This window comes from Haliotis rubra, unplaced genomic scaffold (genome assembly GCF_003918875.1).
Source record: "Haliotis rubra isolate DU_JTF1 unplaced genomic scaffold, ASM391887v1 Scf53, whole genome shotgun sequence".
In the NCBI taxonomy this organism is placed as follows: Eukaryota; Metazoa; Mollusca; class Gastropoda; order Lepetellida; family Haliotidae; genus Haliotis; species Haliotis rubra.
The window spans coordinates 2,186,421-2,207,555 of record NW_025767224.1 but is presented as its reverse complement, the minus strand read 5'-3'; the positions used below and the strand labels follow the sequence as shown (position 1 = coordinate 2,207,555).

Below are 21,135 nucleotides of genomic sequence, written 5' to 3'. Positions count from 1 at the left end.
AGAAAATTACAACTTTTTTTCTACCACAAAAATTAAGGTATGATGATATCGATCACACCGTTTTCATACTGAATAAGTATCTTTCCGACAATATTTCCAATTATCGATCATTCTAGCCAGTCTTATGCCATTCATCAGGATACAAATCAAGTTTTTGAAAATAATGAAATAGAGTGAGTCCTTTCACAACTGGTTATTTCTAACACAGCTCAGGCAATTCCTGATAACAAGTTTGACTACAACATAACACATTATCAAGGTCAAAATATTTATTATATGTCAGGTGTTCATACAGGGCTAATGAAGCCCAATATATTCAAATACCCAATGATGACCTGGTGCCTCTTGGAATGGTTTGCTGTCACGGAGCAACTTGTCTTGTCCCTGCTTGTATCAACAGGATTGGGATTGACAGGTCTTGCACAAGCTTGTATCCTTGGACCAACAGCAGGATTTACGTTATTGTTCACCACCCACTGCTGTACAAACCTGACAAGCAAAACATGCAATTAACAACAGGAAACAATAATTCCAATAACCCAAAACTGAACACAATTGCATCCGTTATCTCAATTGAGTAACTGAATATTTACAGAAAGTTTCAAATTCATTATATTGGTTTTTACCTGTGTTTGATGAATGTCTACGAACGAGTGACAATGACAGAAGTCATTGTTTTCAGCTTGTTTGTGGGTTCCTAGAAGAAAAAACTGACATGAATGATTGCCAGCAAAGAATGAAATGAAAGACATTTAACCAGATTTCGACCACAAACTTAAGATTTCTCAATGTTGAAGTGCCACCAAAGTCAAAACATTAATAGTAATTTAGAAGATATGCATAGTGGAATGTTAAAACAACTTCCAATTATTAAAGGTAACAATTCAATAGATTGAATGATTATTCCAATTTTAGTAGTTTATGAAATCTGGTTACAGTGTTAATCAGATGGGTAAAAGAAACCGGTGATCAGGCAAAAAACCAAAACAATTCAGTCTATTACAAGAAGCTATAATGAAACATACTTAGAAATATATTCTCATTATTCCTTAAGCATTACTTCATCCCATTTACTTTTACGTGTACTCAACTTGATCCATATGAAGAGCCCAATAATCAGTAAACACTAAAACAAACTCCTACCTTACCTTACTACATAGACGTTCCTGCATTGCTAACTTGCTGGTGCTATCTAGCCTGCATTTGGAGCTGAAGGAGGATTGCCTACACTAGGTAACCTCTAGGAGACCAGTGTTACATATAGCTGGTAACTAACACACATCTAAAACATACAACATTCACCCACCCCCACAATATTCGTGCACATGAACATTAACAATAGTTTACCCGTGTCATAGAAATATGGTACATCTAGACCCAATGTAGAAAGCCATCAACTAGTGGATATTCCATCGAAAATGAAAATTAACATTCTGTTCATCTATAAGAATACTTTTAGCATGATCACATGTACCAATTTCTAGCCACTTGATCCACAAATAACATGCATGGAGACTCATCCAACCTGGCTCCCCATATATATCCACTGTGCATTATCTGTATCTTGACCAGATCTGAAGAATTTCAGCAGTATACCAAGAAACACTACTTGATAGTCTTCCAAACTGCTAAAATCAACAGACAATACAGAGAAGCTACATAAACTAAAGAGCACAGATGAGTTTGACCTGCATGTAACCAACAATACTTGTGTTGTGATGCATTTCATTCCTTCCCCTGATCCATGGTTTGCAGCTGCCAAGTGAAATCTCTGGCCTTTCACGAACACAATGTACACAAACTGAAGACACTGAATAACAGTTCTATTTCTGGTGTTTTCACTTTTATTAAGACTGCCCACAATTTGTTACAAATAAATGAGTAAAAAGATAGCACAAACAGTGAATAGTCTCATGTAATGGTGGTCAATGTGATGATTTCCATGGCATATGATCAGGTTTGATTCATGATATATGTAATAAAATATTTTCTTGCTCTCCCTACAGCTTCTGGCAACAGGAAGATAGCCAGCCGCTGGACTATCTTGGACAGTTCATTTCAGGTTGTTCACTAATAAATACTCCTTGCAATGTCCATTATGCCTGCTCTAGCACTACGCTCTCATAGCCACACCGGCTACAACAGACAGTCGCCAACTATCCTCAAGGTGACTCTTGCTTAGAGCTATCCATGTATGGTCGCCTCAATTCCTTATACTCTCCCTTCAGTCTTGGGTCTATCTTGAAGCTACTGTCTCTGATGTCCATAGTGGACACTTGCCTCCTTGTAGCTATGGTAACATGGTGCTATGGTAACCATAATTGCTGGAAACACTTATCCCTGATCTATGTCTGCCTGCCTGCCTGCCTTATGCTGCTTCTTAATGAGAACCTGCCTGGTACAATCAAATAATGCAAAATATGTAAATGTCATAACAACTCAAAATCATCAATATCTTTTAATCATTTTTATTACTAGTAAATGTGCTTCAATATATTCTAAATCTATCATAACCATCTGAAGTTTACACAGGAAAACCTTATTTGGCACTTTAAGAACTTAGCTTCGTTACTGGGATGATGTACACTGGGTGAGAATGGGATGAGATACTTACATGGAGAGCCTTTTGTGAGAGTGGGATTTATCTTCTGTTGTATCCGCCACCTCCTCCAAAGTTGCCACCTCCGTAGCCTCCTCCTCCACCGCCACTACCATAACCACCTGATAAAATAATAAACAGAGGTCATTCACCTACTCAAACTGAAAGGTTGTAGGTTTTTCTGACACCATTTTTACTTTTCGCAGAAGTCACCATCTAAACAAATCGAAATACCTCGTTGCTTAGTGGTGTTTCAGAATGGTTGAGGAATCAACACCTACCTCCGTATGGACCAGAGGATCTCTGATTGTAGCCACCGCCGCCACCACCACCTCTCATGGCACCACCTCCATAGCTGTCTCCATAGCCAGATCCAAAGCTGCTTCCGCCTCCACCCTGATTCCAGTTCCCTCCCTGCTGACTGCCTCCATAGCCACCACCTCCATATCCTCCATCATACCCTGCACCACCGCCTTGGTTGCCATAGCCACCGCCATAGCCTCCTGTAGGTAACAGATATGATTGTAGCATTGATTGAAATTGGATGTAAACTACTGCTTTGCTGCCAGGCACCTACTACAAACACCATTGTCAACACAAAATACCTATATTTATCATGATATTTAACATGCATTTGTCAATACACTCATTTAAGTTGTCAATATCTGTTACACTATTAACAAAGACCACACTACATCCCAGACTACAAGAGTACGACTTGCTCAGCTGAATTGATTACCAACCTGGTGACCCCCTAGAAGACCAGTTATAGTTAGGCCCACCACGACCCATGGAACCTGGTCCTGAAAAGTTATTAATTATACTAAATAAATGACATGCCCATGTGTAATACCCACAGAGCTAAATGATTATGCTCTATTAAACTATGGCATATTGCTGGGACATGAATAACTATCAACTGACATATCTCTTTATTGCATGTTTTGTATGTGGCATTTCGCTTAAGCAATCAACACACCTATTTCAAGATTCATCAGCATTTGCCAACACCTGATGCGAATCACAATTTACCTTGATTGTAGCCTCCTTGGCCATAGCTACTGTCACCACCCCCATAGCCGCTGCTGCCTCCTCCTCCGTACCCACCACGACCTCCACCCCGACCACCGCGCATTCCACCACCACGGCTTCCTTGCTCTTGTTGCTCCTTACTAAGAGCCTTCTTCACCTCAACATCCTTTTCCTTGATAGTATGACGCTTTTTCACTGCAATAATAGCAATAATACCATTTAACTAAAGTCAACTGTGGTGCAGTTGAAACATTTTTTCCGAAATGCTAATGTCAATTGTTTCCAAGAGATATTTGTAAACAAAAATATACTTACAAACACACTTATCAACACTGTCGTGGTCATCAAACGAAACGAAGGCAAAGCCCCTGAGCTTCTGTGTCTGTTTGTCCTTGATGATATCGATAGAGTTGATTGCACCAAATTCTTCAAACACTGCTCTTAGATCTTCCTCCTCCATATCATCCTTGATGCCACCAACAAACATCTTCTTCACAGATTGCTGAGATTCACTGCGACCACCAGAGTCCCGCTATAGAAAGGTAAATGGAATAAGGTTTAATAAGTAGGTGTTTTCTTTCTGAATTCAATGTTACAAGACCAATTAAATGGAACATGTATGTATGTATGTATGTATGTATGTATGTATGTATGTATGTATGTATGTATGTATGTATGTATAACTAGCTAGAACATGCCTGTAACCCGTGGAGTCTGTTGCTGGAGTGGTGTGCACCCTGACCTTTTACACTAGTAACTATATTTTCTTACTTTGAAAATTTGTAACTCTTTGTTGCCAAAATGAATCTAGCCCTAACATGGAGTTGTGTACTCCCCTGTCTGAATATATACCTATCTGAAATGAATAAAAAAAATGAAAAACCCCAAACTTTTCTTCGGTAATATGTTTCTTACCTCCCGTGGCATAGCCCTCTTTGACTCGACCTCACGTCCGTCGATTTTGTGGGGACGTTCTCCCTGGGCAAGATCAACCATGGCAGCTTCTTTATATGTGATGAAGCCAAAACCTCTTGACCTGTGAAGATATCCAAACAAGCCAACATATAAGTAATATTCTACTTAATTAACAGAACACCTTATTTCAGAAAGACAATTATTAGAAAGAGGTCTCGGCAAGTTTAAATTGTACCGATTAAATACAAATTCTACATGAAGACAAAAATCCCACGCTTCGGTCAAACATAACCAAGGTGTTACATCTATGAACAAACTACTTTTAACTCTGAACCTCAGTTACAGCAAGCCTTTTCCTCATACGCACCTCTTTGTTTCTGGGTCTCTCATTACAACACAGTCAACAATTGAACCCCATTGTTCAAAGTGGTTCTTGAGGCTTTCTTCTGTGGTTTCATAGCTCAAACCACCAATGAAGAGCTTACGGAATTGCTCGTGTTCTGGGTCTTTAGGTACCCAGGCCCCACCTCCACGTCCTCCTCCTCTGCGGCCACCACCACCGAATCCTCCGTACTGCAACAAATATATTTTCCATTAGTTTCATATCTTAGAGCAATCGAAGTGATCGAGAGAAACCATGACTGAATGTTTACAATAGTCATGAACACAATTCAGTCTCGGATTGATTTTTCGAATAAAGAAAAATATCTGTAGGCCGTCCGATTTGTTGTCTTTATTTTTCATGCATGTGGCAATGACTGCAAATCAGGAACATTTAAATCGGTCAAAAAGCCGAAATCTGACCGGTCATGCATACATACATCAAGCATTTCAATTTACTGCCTAATGACTACTAATCATCGCGTACATCATACTGACGTTCCATTTTTGGGGGAAATTATTGCAAATGGGGCACAACACGTGGTCCATATAAATATTCGATACCGCTCTTAAAATGAAAGGCCAATCCTCGAAAACCTTTAATTATAAAGTGCAATAAGGTCTTCGGAACTCAATTTGCCCAGCCAATTCAAACACGGAGCAGACACACAACTCTGAAATGACTATTTCTTTGTTTGAGAAAACATGGCCGCACACAGACACGCAGAACGACGCCATTGCTAAATTCGATCGTTCTAGAAACAGATCCCTTTTGCCTCTTTGAACATGTATTTACAACTCCCCTTGCGAAAAAGGCTGAAAACATATAGTAAAGTTAAATCTAAAAGCAATATTAACATAAATTTCGTGCTCTACATACCTCAGGCATATTCAGTTTAACTTCTTGGGCTGATTCACGCACAGGAATGAACTGCAGACAAAGCGATCAGCCTACTTATAATACCAGACATGCGCAGTCGGTGGTATGATGTCATTGGTCACTTCGGTACTTTCCGGAGGGCTTCCAAAACGATTCGGTTGGTGTCGTCTATTTCCGGAACAGTTATCATCAAAGAGTTTTTCTCCTTGCAGCTAATTGCCGTTTGTTGTATGGATTTTATCTACTGATGTATCCATCTCATGTTGCAAAATATGAATATGTACTGCTTTTCCCCCTTGTGCATTCATTTGAAAGTAATGGGTCAATAGTAAACATTATTTCAACAATATTCTTTTTTATAAGACTAGTAATGCATGATTTATGACCCTTGCTCGTACTTTGATTTATTGTAAATCAATTCACGTACGTTGTCTTTTAATTTTTTTGCTCAGAAATATATCCATGAAAGTGTGATGTGGTGAAATAACAAAGATATGTGAATTGTTTATTGTCGTGATAGAGACTTTTACATCTGTTATGTTTTTTAGGGTTAAGTGTTTTTTGGCTTGGTTGTTTTCATAAAGCTGCGAGCAATATGTTTGTTTTAATAAATGAAGTTAAGTCTTTCTAAAAATATCCAAGTAAATGTGTTATTATTCCGTATTCAATATTAAATGTTCTCTATATATGGTTATTCATTCTGTTTGAGACAATGTGAACAATATCACAATACACATTTTGTTGATCATTTTATTTCTGCTTGGAGGACACAGACAGTATATGTTTTAGAATATTTAGAATACTGTTCTCATAAAATGTGAAATTCGTACAAGTCTGGACATTTTCGTGACAAACAGAACCTTCCTAGTGCCAGGATAGCAGGAGCGTTTTGGAATGGTACAAGATTGTAGGTCACTCAAATAAACTGTGACACAGCGACTAAAAGTCATGAACATGTGTGTTAACAAAGGAAAAATGATGAGATATATATCAATATTTGGGATAGATTTCTCACTAAAAATCTATTTTGTTCACAAAGATAAGGAAATTAATTTATTTTAAAGGTAATCTTATGTTATACAGGCGCTGTAATGTGCATTAAGCTTATGATGTAAGTCTTTGTAACTTGTCAACATTATGATTTATTCGCATGTCGGGTACTTACAATGAATCAATATAATTTAGGTTTCTAGAGCTGCAATTTCAAATGAAAAATAACCGAGATGAAAGGAAACTTTTGATTATTGAATTTCACGCGGTGTCAGTCTGCCTTTCAAAGCGTTGATTCATGTAGGCATATACTTTATTGCATGGTGTTAATTACTTATGTAACAGGTATTATAAAACCGGTCTGTACAGTGGACGGATGTAATTAGTGTCAAGCCCAGATGGCCGTGTTCACAATGGGACATGTGGCCTTCAACCATGACCGAGATGCGCGCGCATGAACCCGGACAAAAGAGATTATTGTACAGCTCAACCGTTCCCTCGGGCGTTGCAACCGCAGGGTCTGTCCATTGTGTAAAATATCGATGTTGGTCATCGCGTCATCTGAATTGACCAGTGACGAGATCAAAAGACGCGATGGATAGCACAGACGCGAGCCTGCAGAGATTAGATTTAATGGCCACTGTACAATGTCTGCTGGCCGAGTTAGCTGGAGTTACCCTGTACGGAGATCTCACATAACGCATTACATTTGTCTTATCATGGCGGCTGTGGTACTTTCGAAATCTGACCCCATGTGATTAGGAGAGTTGAGTAAAATCAGTAATGTAATGTGATGTCAACATGGCAGCATTACATACGTCACTTTAAACGCTTTATGTGATGTAACTTGACAAATGCAATTTATAATTATGAAATCGTATTTGTCATCTCAATTGCATACACAGACGAGTCTGTCCAGTCTCTCCCCACAGTCTGATTATGGTGACGATTGTCGGTGAGTTAAGCCAGTTGCATTGGCAGAATTATATCAAGTTGTTGAACTGCCATTGGCATTTAATATAGTAAAACAGTCAGAAATGCAACCTATGAATGCAGGATGTTTAACTCTCTGATAGTGAAATGTATTTGAAATATGACTTCCTCACAGTGCGTCGTGATTTAGATGTTGTTATGAGCATATTTATTTCACAAAATATGTGCATCTTGATTGGTAAGCAAGTAGACTTATATTACATAGCTCCAGATGTGATACAGGATGGTCAGTTGTAATGTTAAGTCCAGGGTAATATCTCGAGATGTGATACTGGGTTGTCAGTTGTAATATATAGCTCCAGATGTGATACAGGGTTGTCAGTCCACGGTAAGTAATAGGGTAGCTATTTTGCATTAAAAAACATGTCTCTGAAGTACAGTAACACGTTGTGAGCAAATGCCGTGCACACTGTAAACTATAAACATTTTAATTCTGCAGGAGGTTGACATAAAATAATAAAGGTTTATTATTTCTAAATTACTTTTTTACATTTCCTCAAAGAACAGAACATATCATATCGTACGGTTTCTGCCATTGCAAATGCACCACTGGTATATGCGCTGGCGGTTTCTGTAACCTGTTACCCAACATTGACAATTCAAAGGAGCAACAGAGCTAACTTCATGCATCGCATATATAATTTCGAAGAGCAAATTGACTTCTTCTTAACAAAAACTGTTTAAAATATAATTATATCGACAATGACTAAGAAAGTTTCAAAGTTGAACTCTTAAAATATTATGCCATTCGTGACAACCTGTGAATGCCTTTATACCCAAGACTTCATGACTTGTCTGTACATCACTTGCTAAGTTAGATAATGCCTCTATTTCTGACATGGATTTTTTTCGTGCACTGAAACTTTGTTGGCAATGATTTCAGCCCGTGACACTTGCTTTAAAATATACCTCTAAATGCTAAATTTTGTACATTACATTTACCAATTATATGGAACAATTATATAAACTTGCTGAACTAGATTGGGATTACAGCGATTTAAAATAGCGATGCGTGTGTTACGGACACCTGTGGCCAACGAACGAACGACCCAATCATTTACGTGAAATCTCCAGTTTGTTGTTCTCTACAGTACACTAGTTCTAAAATGAAAACGAGACGAGAGAAGTCTTAGTCTCAATGGAATGTAAATAAACAAGACCAAAACCGTTCAAAACACTCCCGGCCTCTTAGGAGCCTGAGCAAAAGTTCACCTTCAGTAGATAACCGTTCTCTTCCCCAAATGTCTCCCTATTTCGAAGAGCAAATTGACTTCTTCTTAACAAAAGTGTTTAAAATATAATTTAAATCGACAATGACTAAGAAAGTTTCCAAGTTGAACTCTTAAAATATTATGACATTCCTGACAACCTGCATGTATGCGTGTATTTACAAAGGGAGATAATCATATCCAATCGTCTGCAAACGAGCAGTGTGGCAAACCATTACGTGCAAAGCTGATCGACTTTATATCGTGTGGGACAAAGTTCCACGAGGATAATTTTGTTGTTGTTGTACATATGAGAGTGAGTCCGATTCGTATTGTGTGACAGCCCAACGTAACAATGACCCTGAATTTTGGTGGTACCAGCAAGCCAAGGATGTCGCAGATTTCGGGATGAATCTGTGACCAACGGAAGCAACAGCACATTTAGAGGCTGTTTAATTAACGGCCACCATTTCAACGGGTACCCGCCATTCCTGACGTATTGGCCTTTCTAACTGCTCCTACGCAATTCCAACCATGCCCGCTTGTCAAGTATCCTTTACCCAAATCATTCCTACCAGGACCGTCTGCAGCCGGATGGGGAATTTGTGTTCACCACTAATAGGCTTAAGATTATTTCACTGGATAATGTATTTTCTGGATTAAACGTTTCATTGTGTGCTGCAAAAGCAAAGCTGTTAGCGACCTCAGATATGTGTAAACTATGGTATAAATTCGTAACCCCAATAGTTTTCTCCCAATGTATGTGCTGACATTAGATTCCTGTTCGTTATGTTGGACTGAAAAAATATCCCTTGTACTCATCATGCAAGATATGCTGCCTGGATGTCCTACACTGGAAGGCAGATTTGTTCCCTTGATGGGAATCAGCCAAAAGTACTAGAATCTATACTTTACCGAGAAAGTGTAATCCCAAATATAACGTTTCATTATGTATTCATAGATTTGCTGTTCGTTGGCTGGTGTCAAAATGCACATATATTCGTTTGAAATGCCTCTATACTCCTTACATCCATATAAGGTAAGGTTAATAGTGGCAAGTCCAAACTTACATACGAGAATTCTGTTCAGGATGCAATGCTGGAGTTTGGTTTAATGACACTTTGTGGCAGCTTAACATAAACTAGTACAAGTCTCAGGCATTTACCACTTGGGTGAAACCCATGGTGCCGACAAACCAAGATACAATCAGGGCAAGCCGGATTCGAACCCACAATCATAGTTCCTGCCATGCAACAGAACTTCCAATGAAGGCAATTCGTGTTCAAAAGTAAATCCATTACTCTTGTATGGAGTTCAACAAACCTTGGTGAAAGAAAGACCCTATGCTACTTCACCAATAGTATCAGCAGATTGGTGAATCTATGGATAGATTATTCCCTACAACCTCGGAACAAACATCTCCCCAACGATAAATTACAAACTCATCTTCTCAATTCAGGTACAAATCAAGTTTCTCAGGTACTGGTACCATAACAAAAAGTCGGTTAAAACTATCAGGTAAATTCAGTAGATCAGAACAAAAATAACACAGAAAAGATGAGCTGAAGAAACCTGAACCAAACCTTCTGTAAAAGAAAGGCCATTTGCCCACAAATATTTTGATCCAGGGTCCAACTATACATCTTTCGGTATGTCAACAAAACAGACTACCTTCACCTTTTTCAACTACCTTTTCTCACGTTTTTCAAGTAAGACCATTAAAGCAGCTCAGCGGCCCTGGTTTTACTCAGATTTTCAGCATACACAAGTTTAAACAGCTGTTACTCCCATTGTTGAAAACATTAACCTGACAAAAAATCTGCACCATCAGAAGTAAATGCCAAATATATTTTATTCACTGCAAGGAATGATTAATCTATGAATACATTGAGTGGCACAATAGCCTTCCTAAGTCCATATACAACAGGAAATATACTAAGCAGAGGATGTAGTTACAGAATAAAGTGAACTATGCACGGGAGAGTAGAAACATACCTTGTATGACAGGCTGTATTGATTCGCCATTGCATGTTAACACTTTCGCTAGGATGTACACTAAACTTTTGTTTATTTTACCATGCTTCCATGTTAGGAAGATACGAAGAACTTTCTAGATTACTTAATTACCTCAAACAAAATTTTTTCATTCTACTGGGTCTCCAGTCTTTATTTTTTTTCATTCAGACTTAAAGCTTCTTTGTATATATTGCTTCTTGGTTCTATACAGGGCTAAAAATTATCACAAGCCCTTTTTCATCAGCTGGTTTAGATTTGAGGAGGAAAGAGAAAAATAAACACTCCTAGAATGTCCATTACGTCTCCACCAACTGGTTTGCTAGGTTAATTAATAACCCTGTATTTATCACAACTGCAACAGCGGGCTACGTATCATTTAGCAACAGCAGATATCGTTACAGCCCTTATTTAGGAATGTGGTGAAACATGGCGGAACAATCAAACCTGTCAAAATGAGTGGTAACAGTTTGGGCCGATTCATCACTGGCTCTTCATGGTTAAAATAACAGAAAACTTACAGATTTTTAAGATGATATTTAATTCCGCGGAAAATGATGGAACAAAAATCATGATTTATAACTAAAAATGTGAGAGCTTGGTAAAAAAGCTTGATGAATGACGATGTGGTAGTTACAGTGTGACAGTATGGTTAGAGCAGCAATGATGCGAAGGTCCAACTGCCCAGGTTCACAAAGGCTGCTGGGAGGTTTGCCCACTGCAGTTCCGCTGTTCCACACCGCATTGCGGACGACAGCCAGCTGTTGGTCCCCGTGACAGGTGCTTTCCTAGGTCTCTGATAACTTGCCGTCTGGAGGAGTGTTCAAAGTTTGTTTGTCTCAATAGAGGTAGTTGAAACACACCACCAGACCCTAAACGTAGTAGTTTGCCCGTTTGCCTGCCCGTTTGAATGAACCCGTCTGAAGAAAGAGAAATTGAAAGTTATATAAGTTACATAATAAACATAGTTTTGAGCTCCCTTTAAGAAATCTTCCATCAATATTGCAAACCAATAAGTGTAAGCATCGACATGGGAATTTTAAATTAGGTTTCAGCAATTCAAGAAAATAGCTTTAGGCACAACTTTTCATTCTTTCTTATATTTTTCATATAGCTCTGAAACTTGTAAAGACATCCGAAACCTATCTGCATTAACACACCTGTCAATACCAATACTACTGAAAATCAGTATAGCAAGTTTTCATATGGAAAACCTAAAACAGTCGATAGACTACCACGCTCAAAGACATGGCCCGAGGTCATGATACTGGAGGCATCCTGGTGGCAGAATAGACAGAGCACCACAAGGCATGTGGTCTAACAATATACTCAAGACTGTTACCTTCAGCAAACAGATACACACCAGAGGATGGACATCCCGTGATCTAGTACTTGTTCCCTCCATATCCTCCCCGTCCACCACTGCCGTATCCACCGCTGTTGTAGCCGCCTGCAAGACAAAACCCGAATATGTACATGTGAGTGGGCATGTCACCGAAAGCTAAAGCAATTATGTTATATTTGAAAAACCCACAAGAACACGTATATGTGGACACAATCAGGGTGAACCTGATCAAAGATTTATTACATGTCTAAGGGAAGTGTTCATTACACTAACACTAGCTGTAACATTTCAAATCAAGTGCCTGTTTTATGAAAAGGGCGTTTTCACAGACCTCAAGTCATGTTCATACGTCTATTTGAATTGGATGTTTCTTTATATTTTTTTAAATTTGTGCTATGTACATGCTGATTTTCAGTCACTAAGTAGACTCCTGACAATTTGGTTTTTTTTGTTTCAGTTAACTTCAGTAAGGTGTTCAAACAGCAGATGATTTGCCACTGTTACACCACGAGAGCAGCAGCAAATCCAAAAGCAGACTGAACAGCAATGCGATCACTTTCCTCAATCTTAATATTTTATGAAAACAAATGAGACTCCACGAACAAGAGTTTGAACATATGTAGCTTTTCCGCATACTGTGCTTGAACCCCTCTAGCGGTCAGGGCCACCCACATCAAGGTGCCACAATGCATAGAATCTACTGTTTTCAGTGGCATATCTCCCATTTATTACCCATGTGGTCAACGTATGTGTAGTTGTATACTAATCTCGTACGTCACACGAGTTGTATCGTGTTGACCTGTGTCGTAACCACTTGACCTGAGATTCTAACGATTTGATTGGATAACCGATGACCTCTCAATTAGGTCACGTTGTGACGGAACTACTTTTTCATTCATAACAAACACGTGAATTCATTCATTCTACAATTTATATGCACTGTATAAATGTAAACATTGCCGTATCGCTGAGTCGAAGTGAGGAGTTATATGCGTCGAAAAACATTAACGCAAAGTTTCCACCAGTGATGTTAGCCGAGTGAAGCAATTGCAAACTAACAAACGGGGTGCTACGGAGAAGTTTATGTACCGTACGAGGCGATCACAAATGACATGCATCGTGATGCCGTAACCAAGGGGGCAGACGAGCAAGGCGTAGTGATGTCTTTACAGTGTGACGTCATGCAAAAAGTGTAGTATGGAACAAGCTTTTCTTCTGCAACCTCCTTATAAAATAGGTTTCGGTTTGAAACCATACAAATAACAACAATATGCTATATTGTCAATTTAGTGCATGTAAGACGTGGGTAATAAATAAAATACCACACTCGGTCTCATTCCATACGAATTACACGAAACTCGTGACCTTCCTATGGTTTCTGACATCGCTTTCGCTCAGTCAGATACCATAGGAAGGACAGTCGTTTCGAATGATTCGTATGTAATGAGACCCTGTGTAGTATTCTCTATTGATTCATCTGGAGTTAACAAACCATGTTCCATTGCTTAACTTTGTTTCTCAAGACAAAAAAATAATGTTTTCTACCGATCATTAAAGGCACAATTTTGACAACATTTTAGCCTATATCATATATATTGGGGCAAATGCAGTCACTTTAGCTTTCTACTGATGCAATTAAAGACTTCATCCCTTACAACTTGCCTGAAATCAATAATTGAAGCTTTGAGACGAACAGCTTCCAAACAGACAACACTTGCCATATATGGAATGTAAACAATTACTCCATACATCAAAATGTTGCATGCGGTGTTGTCAGTGTTTGCCAAACTGGTTTCAATCACTAGGTTTGTGGAGGATATTCATAAGAGCGCTCCAAAGGACATGACTATGGGGTTCGCTTGAAATAATGTTCGGCCGGCAGAGGGTGCAAGAGGTGATTTAATGCAACATTCCATTAATTCATTCAAACTTCTAAATTTAATGTTGTAATCTAAATACATAAAAAAAAAATTCAATAAATTATATGGTAGCTTCCCCGAGGGTTGATAGTATTATTGAGAGAAATGCATCATTTATTCTTAGAGAAGTGTGGTGTGATGGTGCCTTTTACAATATTTCAGCAATAACATGTTGAAGCACACCAAGAATGAGCCTCACACATGTGGCTCTTGTCCCCTTCAATAGTGAGACCTTCCAACACTGATACTCACCTTCGTATGATCCTGATCTGTGTGAGTAGTTACCTCCCTTCATGTGGCCGCTGCCGTAATTGTCCCCATAGCCTGAGCCATAGGGCCCACCACCTCCCCAGCCACCTTGGTTGCCATAGGGCCCACCGTACCCGTCATAACCGCCGCCGCCGTGGCCGCCCCAGTTGCCTCCACCTCCACCATACCCTTGACTGTAACCGCCATATCCTGTAAACAAGGGGATAAGATTAACAAAACACAGCTAAATCAAGGTGGTCTGTAAATAATAAATCTGGACCAGACAAACAAGTGATCGGCATCATGAAAATCAATCTGTGCAGTTGGGATACGATGACGAGTATCAACCAAGTCTCAGAGTTTGGCAACCCAATCCTGTTACACCTCTCGCTACAAACATGGGTTGCTGAGAGCCATTTCAAACCCAGATCCTTACAGGTTACAAAAACCCCGGCTAAAGTACTATCGGAAATAGAAAAAAAACACCTGTTTTTGGCTGTTACTCTGTATCCCTAAAATTTACACAATTGCAAATAGCATATGTCCAAAAAATAACCCACATCATCCTAACTGGGCGTTCAGTGGGATGCCTAATGGGATATCCAGAAAAGCATGTTTACTCGTAAAATCAGGCAAAATACGAATAGCTGCTTAAAACAATAGATCAGACTATAGATGACAATTAGGTCGCTAGGACAGATGTGATGACGAACCGTCGACACACCAAGCATGAAATGAAATACACAATGCGATTTTAGAAAGTGGTCAAATGTAACAAATGTTATATTTGGGATTACACTTTCTCAGTAAAGTACAGATTATAGTACTTTTTGGGGGGTTGAGCTCCATCCGGGATTCAAACCCACACCCTCAAGAGTCAGGCACCTAATCGCCAGCACACAAATTCGACGCCTAAACCGCTCAGCCGCAGTGGCTGAAAAAATCCCCACATTGCTCATTTCTGCACTAATCTCTCCTCAGTAAAGTCCCTTTTTCACGATTCCTATCTCCTTACCACCAAGACTGTAGTTAGGCCGAACTTTAACAGATATTTCACACTTTCACATATCAACTACATACATTGTGGATCTAAATGTGAAAAATGTTTTTTTCTATTTCCTACAGTACTTTAGTTAGATATTTTAAAGTTTATTGCCAAGGTAATTTGTTGAGACATGTAGTTATATGACCACAGGGTATTACCAGATGCAGAATAGTGTCCTTGTTGCACAGACTGAGAAAGGACTAACTTACATTGTGAGGCTGATTGAAACAGGCCCAACATGACAAGCAGTGTAACCTTACCTCCTGGTCCATATCCATCATTGTAACCATCACCGTATCCTCCTCCTCCGTAACCACCATATCCTACAAGTAGGGAATAACACCGGTGAGAGGGAGACATGTAGTCAAGAGGCTGATAAAACATGTCAGTCATCATGTTCCATTCAAAAAAACAGACTTAACTATTAGGAGTTGCATGATGAGACGTTGATTCTTACAAGCTAAGGAAAGAGGTCTGCACAGAATGTAAAGTAATAATTTTGTGACAGCTTTCGAGTGTTTTGATTGGACAGATTGAAAATTGTAGTTCTTGTTCAAAGCAGACACTATATGGTTAAACAATGACCCTCTCTTGAAAACATATTCCATGAAATCCCCTTCCACATACTGACATTCCTAAAAAAGGAAAAGGAAATGCAGATGCAAATTTGTAACAAAAGCAAAGAAAATCGGGACAGTTTGCAGCAATGTGATCAGAGTAACATTTGCTAGTTTTCATGAGCAATTACTTTGCTTACCACCCCTTCCACCGCCACGACCGCCTCTCATGCCGCGAACCCCCCTTCCCATAGCAATAGGCTGGTCCTTGTTTTGAGCCTTCTTCACTTCCACATCCTTGCCATTTAATGAGTGTCTCTTCCGTACTGAAAACAAGATTTACATAAACAGTCAAAGTCATGTTTGGTTGAAGTAGCAGGTAAGCACTGGACAAAGTGTGGACAACCTCATGGCTGCCTGAATCTGATCTCAATCACATTCCTGAAGCAACGGAAATCTTTCATCTCCATGCTGATAACGGTATTTGAAATCTTTCCATGTTTTCTTTTAATATCTGCAGAGTTTGCCTACACCTGTTCAGAAACCAATACTCAGTCACAATCATGCTGCTACTGTCAGTGAAAATTCTGAATCAAGATGTACATTGGATCTTGTTCCAATGCCTTGAGACGGTGTCTATATGGAGCATGTGTTTATTAAACAGTTCATAGTGAAAACATTTGTGATAAATTTATTAAACACATATAGTAGAAGTGCTAAATATTTTAAGCTCGAGACACCCTCATTGAACTTACAAACTGCTTTATCCACACAATCATAGTCGTCAAACTCCACGAATGCAAATCCTTTTAGTTTCCCGTTGTTTTGTCTGTGATAAGGTTTACATTTTCAATTTTCCCGAACTCCTTGAAGACCTCGCGTACTTGTTCCTCTGTTGTGTCATCCTTGACGCCCCCGATGAACATCTTGTTCACAGACATCTGGCTGTCAGGGTTGCCACTCTCCTGGACAAAGAAACGTTGAACATTATCGATGCCAATGAATTCATGAATGTGTTAGGGTTGTCATTTGACACTGCACTCACCAATATTCCAACAGTATGACAGTGGTCTCAAGCCTTGATCTGATAATCCAGTGATTAATAGTATGAGCTACTATTCATGACATGTTTGATGAGAGAGGCTCCCTACACAAAATTATCGATGTTTGCATCGTCAACTATGCGATATGAGTATCTATACAAAACACATTCAGGCAATAATCAGGATATTTATATCGCGATATCACAATTTATTGACTATGAAAGATGTCTTAGCTTTGTTAAGAAATAGAACAAAGATACGATAGAATTTAGAAAGCAAGCCTACGAGTTTTTTTCAGTGATTCTGAAACAAATTACATTGAATTGTTTGTGCAAGCATAAGTGTAGAAACAACTTCCATTTCAAATTTATCTATATTACATCAAGGTATACTGAATGTATAACTGTACTTTCTTAATCATCAAATACTGAAATTTTATCGGAGCAAAAGCATTTTTAGTGTGTGAATGTAACACAAGTTCTGCTGAATAACAAAGTTTCAGTTATTTTATCTATCACATATGTTCTGTTTTCAGAAACTGTTAACTATCAGGATACGTATCGTATCACCACCATTGTATCGCAATGACCAAAAAGACAGGATGTTCCCTTTGAAAACGTATTGCAATAGACCTATGAACAAGCCTGTTTTCAAGCATTGGCTTTATAGCCATTTGTGTTGTTTGATCCTAAGGATCTGTGAAACAACTGGGTCGTGAACAGTATTCAGATTCACTGTGAGGTGTGTGCATTTATTTACAAAATCCCATACCTGCTCAACATCAACCAAATGATTGAAAACTGATTAATATACATACACTAACAGATGCATTTTGTGCCAAAAGCTTTTGAGCCTAGAAACATGGCTTTTTGTATCATTTTCAATAGATTTTAGTTTCGTAACATTAATGACTCATCAGCAGACATCTGATAATTCAAAATGCGGCAATTCAGAATCTAAATCTGAATAATTTAAGACTGATGTCAATAAAATTGTGATAACGTCATGTTTTATACTGCTAGTTTGGTACACACCTCTCTCGGCATTGCCCTCTTAGATTCCACCTCTCGGCCATCAATCTTGTGTGGCCTCTTGCCCTGAGCCTCGTCAACCATGCCAGCCTCCTTGTACGTGATAAATCCAAACCCTCGGGATCTACAATCAAACTCAGAAAAATGAGCAATTTTCCTGACTTGTTTACATTAAAATGCATCACACCACCACTAAACAGGATACTGAATACATTATACATATCTGAATTCAAAAATTCAGTTTGATGGGGTTCATTATCATTAACATAAGCCTAAATCATATCTGTAAGATTCATTACACCACGGCCATCCAGATTGGCACGTCTGCAGTTAATACACCCTTACCGTTTTGTTGTGGGATCCTTCATAATGATGCAGTCGACAACCTGACCCCATTGTTCAAAGTGTTTCTTCAGAGTTTCATCTGTAGTTTCGTAGCTAAGACCACCAATGAACAGCTTCCTATATGTTTCATGTTCAGGATCTTTGGGTCCATAGCTCGGCGGTTTCCTTGGTTGGTACTGAAGGAACAAATAGCAAGTGAGGATGAGTGAGTATGGTTTTACACTGCTTTTAAGAATATTCCAGCATTATCATGACAGGGGACACCAGAAATGGGCTTCAAACATTGTACCATGTGGGGAATCGAACTTGGGTCTTCAGCGTGACGAACGAATACCCTTATCCACTAGGCTACCCCACTGCCCCAAAAGTGAGTATTAACTCACACAAGAGAATATATCATGAACCTGCTTGAACACATTAAGGATACCAATGTTTCATTGCAAGACAACTACTATTTAGGTGTTACAATGAAATGACAGGAGGGATGGTTGCAGCTGGGTCTCGCCATGATTATCAATCTACACCTACATATGCCCCTTGAAGCATTATAGGAGGCATATATACATCTAGCATGAATACTGAGCACACACGACTTTAAGAAACCTGGTATGCTTGATCTAGCCTAAAATAAACTGGTCTATTGCTGAATGGGAGCATATGGATCACCTTGGTACAAGCCAAAGTCATTTTGATAAGGCAGCAAGCCAAATTTCAGGCTTTTAAGCATGTTAACTTGGTGAAGAGTGTGTATTGCAGTAAATATTTCAAGCAAATCTGTATCACTTCTGCACAAGACATCCACTCACTAAAGAACTTTTCACTTTGTTTTGTGGTCCAGATTCATGGTCAGTGAACATGTTTAATAACCTTTTTTTCGTAGCCAAATTCACCTTGGATCTAACAGAAAATGATATTTTTTTATCCTTATTTCAGGGATAAATATGGCTGCAAATTAGTGACTGATGACATATCTTGGAGCCAGCTTTTTTTTTCAAAACAAATCCAATATTTCACAAAAAAATGCTAGTCCAAAATATGCTTGAGACTACTTAGATGTGACCATTGGTGTCTACCCCTTGCATTGTCCTAAAAAAACACCCAAATAATTATCCAACGTTAAAGGGCAGTGATACTGAGATGCCGGACGCTAATAAATATGCTTAAGCCGATTCATTAGTCATTCAAGTGTGGTCATTAGCCAAAGGCATCTCAAATGTCTTGGAATTATTGATTATTCACATAACCTGGTCATCCTTGGCGACATGTCCAGCTGTTGTGTACTACTGGTGTCCTACACATGTGAATATTTACATGTTATTTACAATTTGATCCATGGGCATAAATGAGATGCGAGGCATTCAATTTAGCAACCCCTAATGTCCCATATTGCCTGTTTATAGTTAGAATGAAGATTATGTACATGATGACCTAGATACGATATTTACAGTTATAAACATGTACACATTATTTGATAAACAGCTAACATGTTGTTTACATGTCTAAATATGGTACTGTGGTGTGATGCTTATCGAATTCCTAATTTTACTGGAATAAATGCATCTGCTAAGGTCTGAATGCAATGTCAGGCACAGAAAAATAACAAGATTTTCAACATTTAACGTGATAGGAGTGACATAGGGCTCAGCGTTCAAGCAAATCTAAATGCAAAATAGTAAAAACGTCATATTCATCCATCGACCCCAACACAGAGGAAGAGAGCTTCATCTGGAGACCGTTGTTCAACCCGTATCGACCTTTACATGAACCTATGTTGGAAGGGTCATTTTCAAACTGAGCGCCATACAGGTTCACGCCTCAATTTTTAGCTAAATCCCCATTACAAAACCTATCTGAAGTTTTGATGAATATTAAGCTAACATCACAAACTAAATGAATCGACAGAAAACGGACCCTGAAGACGAAATAATCCCTTACAGCGAGTGCTGTTGATTTTGAAAACCACGCTAGTTATTCACAAGAAAATGGCGGCTAAGAACACGTGCAAATACCCACACAAAGCTTGAAATAATTGCTTGTCGAATACAAGTAGATTGAGGGTTAAGAGGTGTGTTTCGACTTTACCAAACGAAAGTAATGTTTATGTCTACACTTACGGGATCATAACCATACGGCATTTCGAAGGTTTTTCGGCAGGCAAACAGGCAGTAGTAATTTGATCTCGCGGATGATGCCGGTGTTCAAACCGGAAAGGTTCTTACAAAAGTTGGATTTGTTGTGCTCGGACATTCGCTACGTCAAAGCACTTTCCAGAACTTTTATAGGAAATAAACATGAAACCAAATCTTTGAAGTAATGGTCTACGTGTTGACATGGGACCTAACATATGTCCTAGCCCTGACATCGCACAAACAAACCGAACAAGCGTGACTCCATAGTTCACATGTATACTTTTAGGTGTACCCTCATTAATAATCGTGTGAGATCGGCTATTTCCGTCGAAATTTGCCACAAAAAGACATGGCCTTCGCCGTTTCAGGAAGATTTTTGCATTTATTAGCAGCAGAAAATAAGCAAAATTGAAAGAAGATAAGCCTGGAATAAATTATAGTGTGATTTGTTTTTAGATCAT

At 38.9% G+C, this 21,135-nt stretch overlaps 1 protein-coding gene across 1 annotated transcript; it reads right to left on the bottom strand.

Annotated features, from left to right (window-relative positions):
- Positions 1-254: 254 nt before the first annotated feature.
- On the bottom strand, positions 255-20,808 carry LOC124253031 (heterogeneous nuclear ribonucleoprotein A3 homolog 2-like). The gene is given in 19 exon segments (XM_046686747.1): positions 255-489; positions 627-2,395; positions 2,615-2,721; positions 2,881-3,102; positions 3,343-3,402; positions 3,632-3,826; positions 3,947-4,163; positions 4,547-4,667; positions 4,914-5,119; positions 5,808-5,874; positions 12,404-12,461; positions 14,528-14,734; positions 15,830-15,892; positions 16,327-16,452; positions 16,882-16,950; positions 16,953-17,091; positions 18,204-18,324; positions 18,546-18,721; positions 20,660-20,808. Coding segments are annotated over 17 exon segments (2,148 nt in total). The 5' UTR covers positions 20,681-20,808; the 3' UTR covers positions 255-489; positions 627-2,395; positions 2,615-2,641.
- Positions 20,809-21,135: the final 327 nt, after the last annotated feature.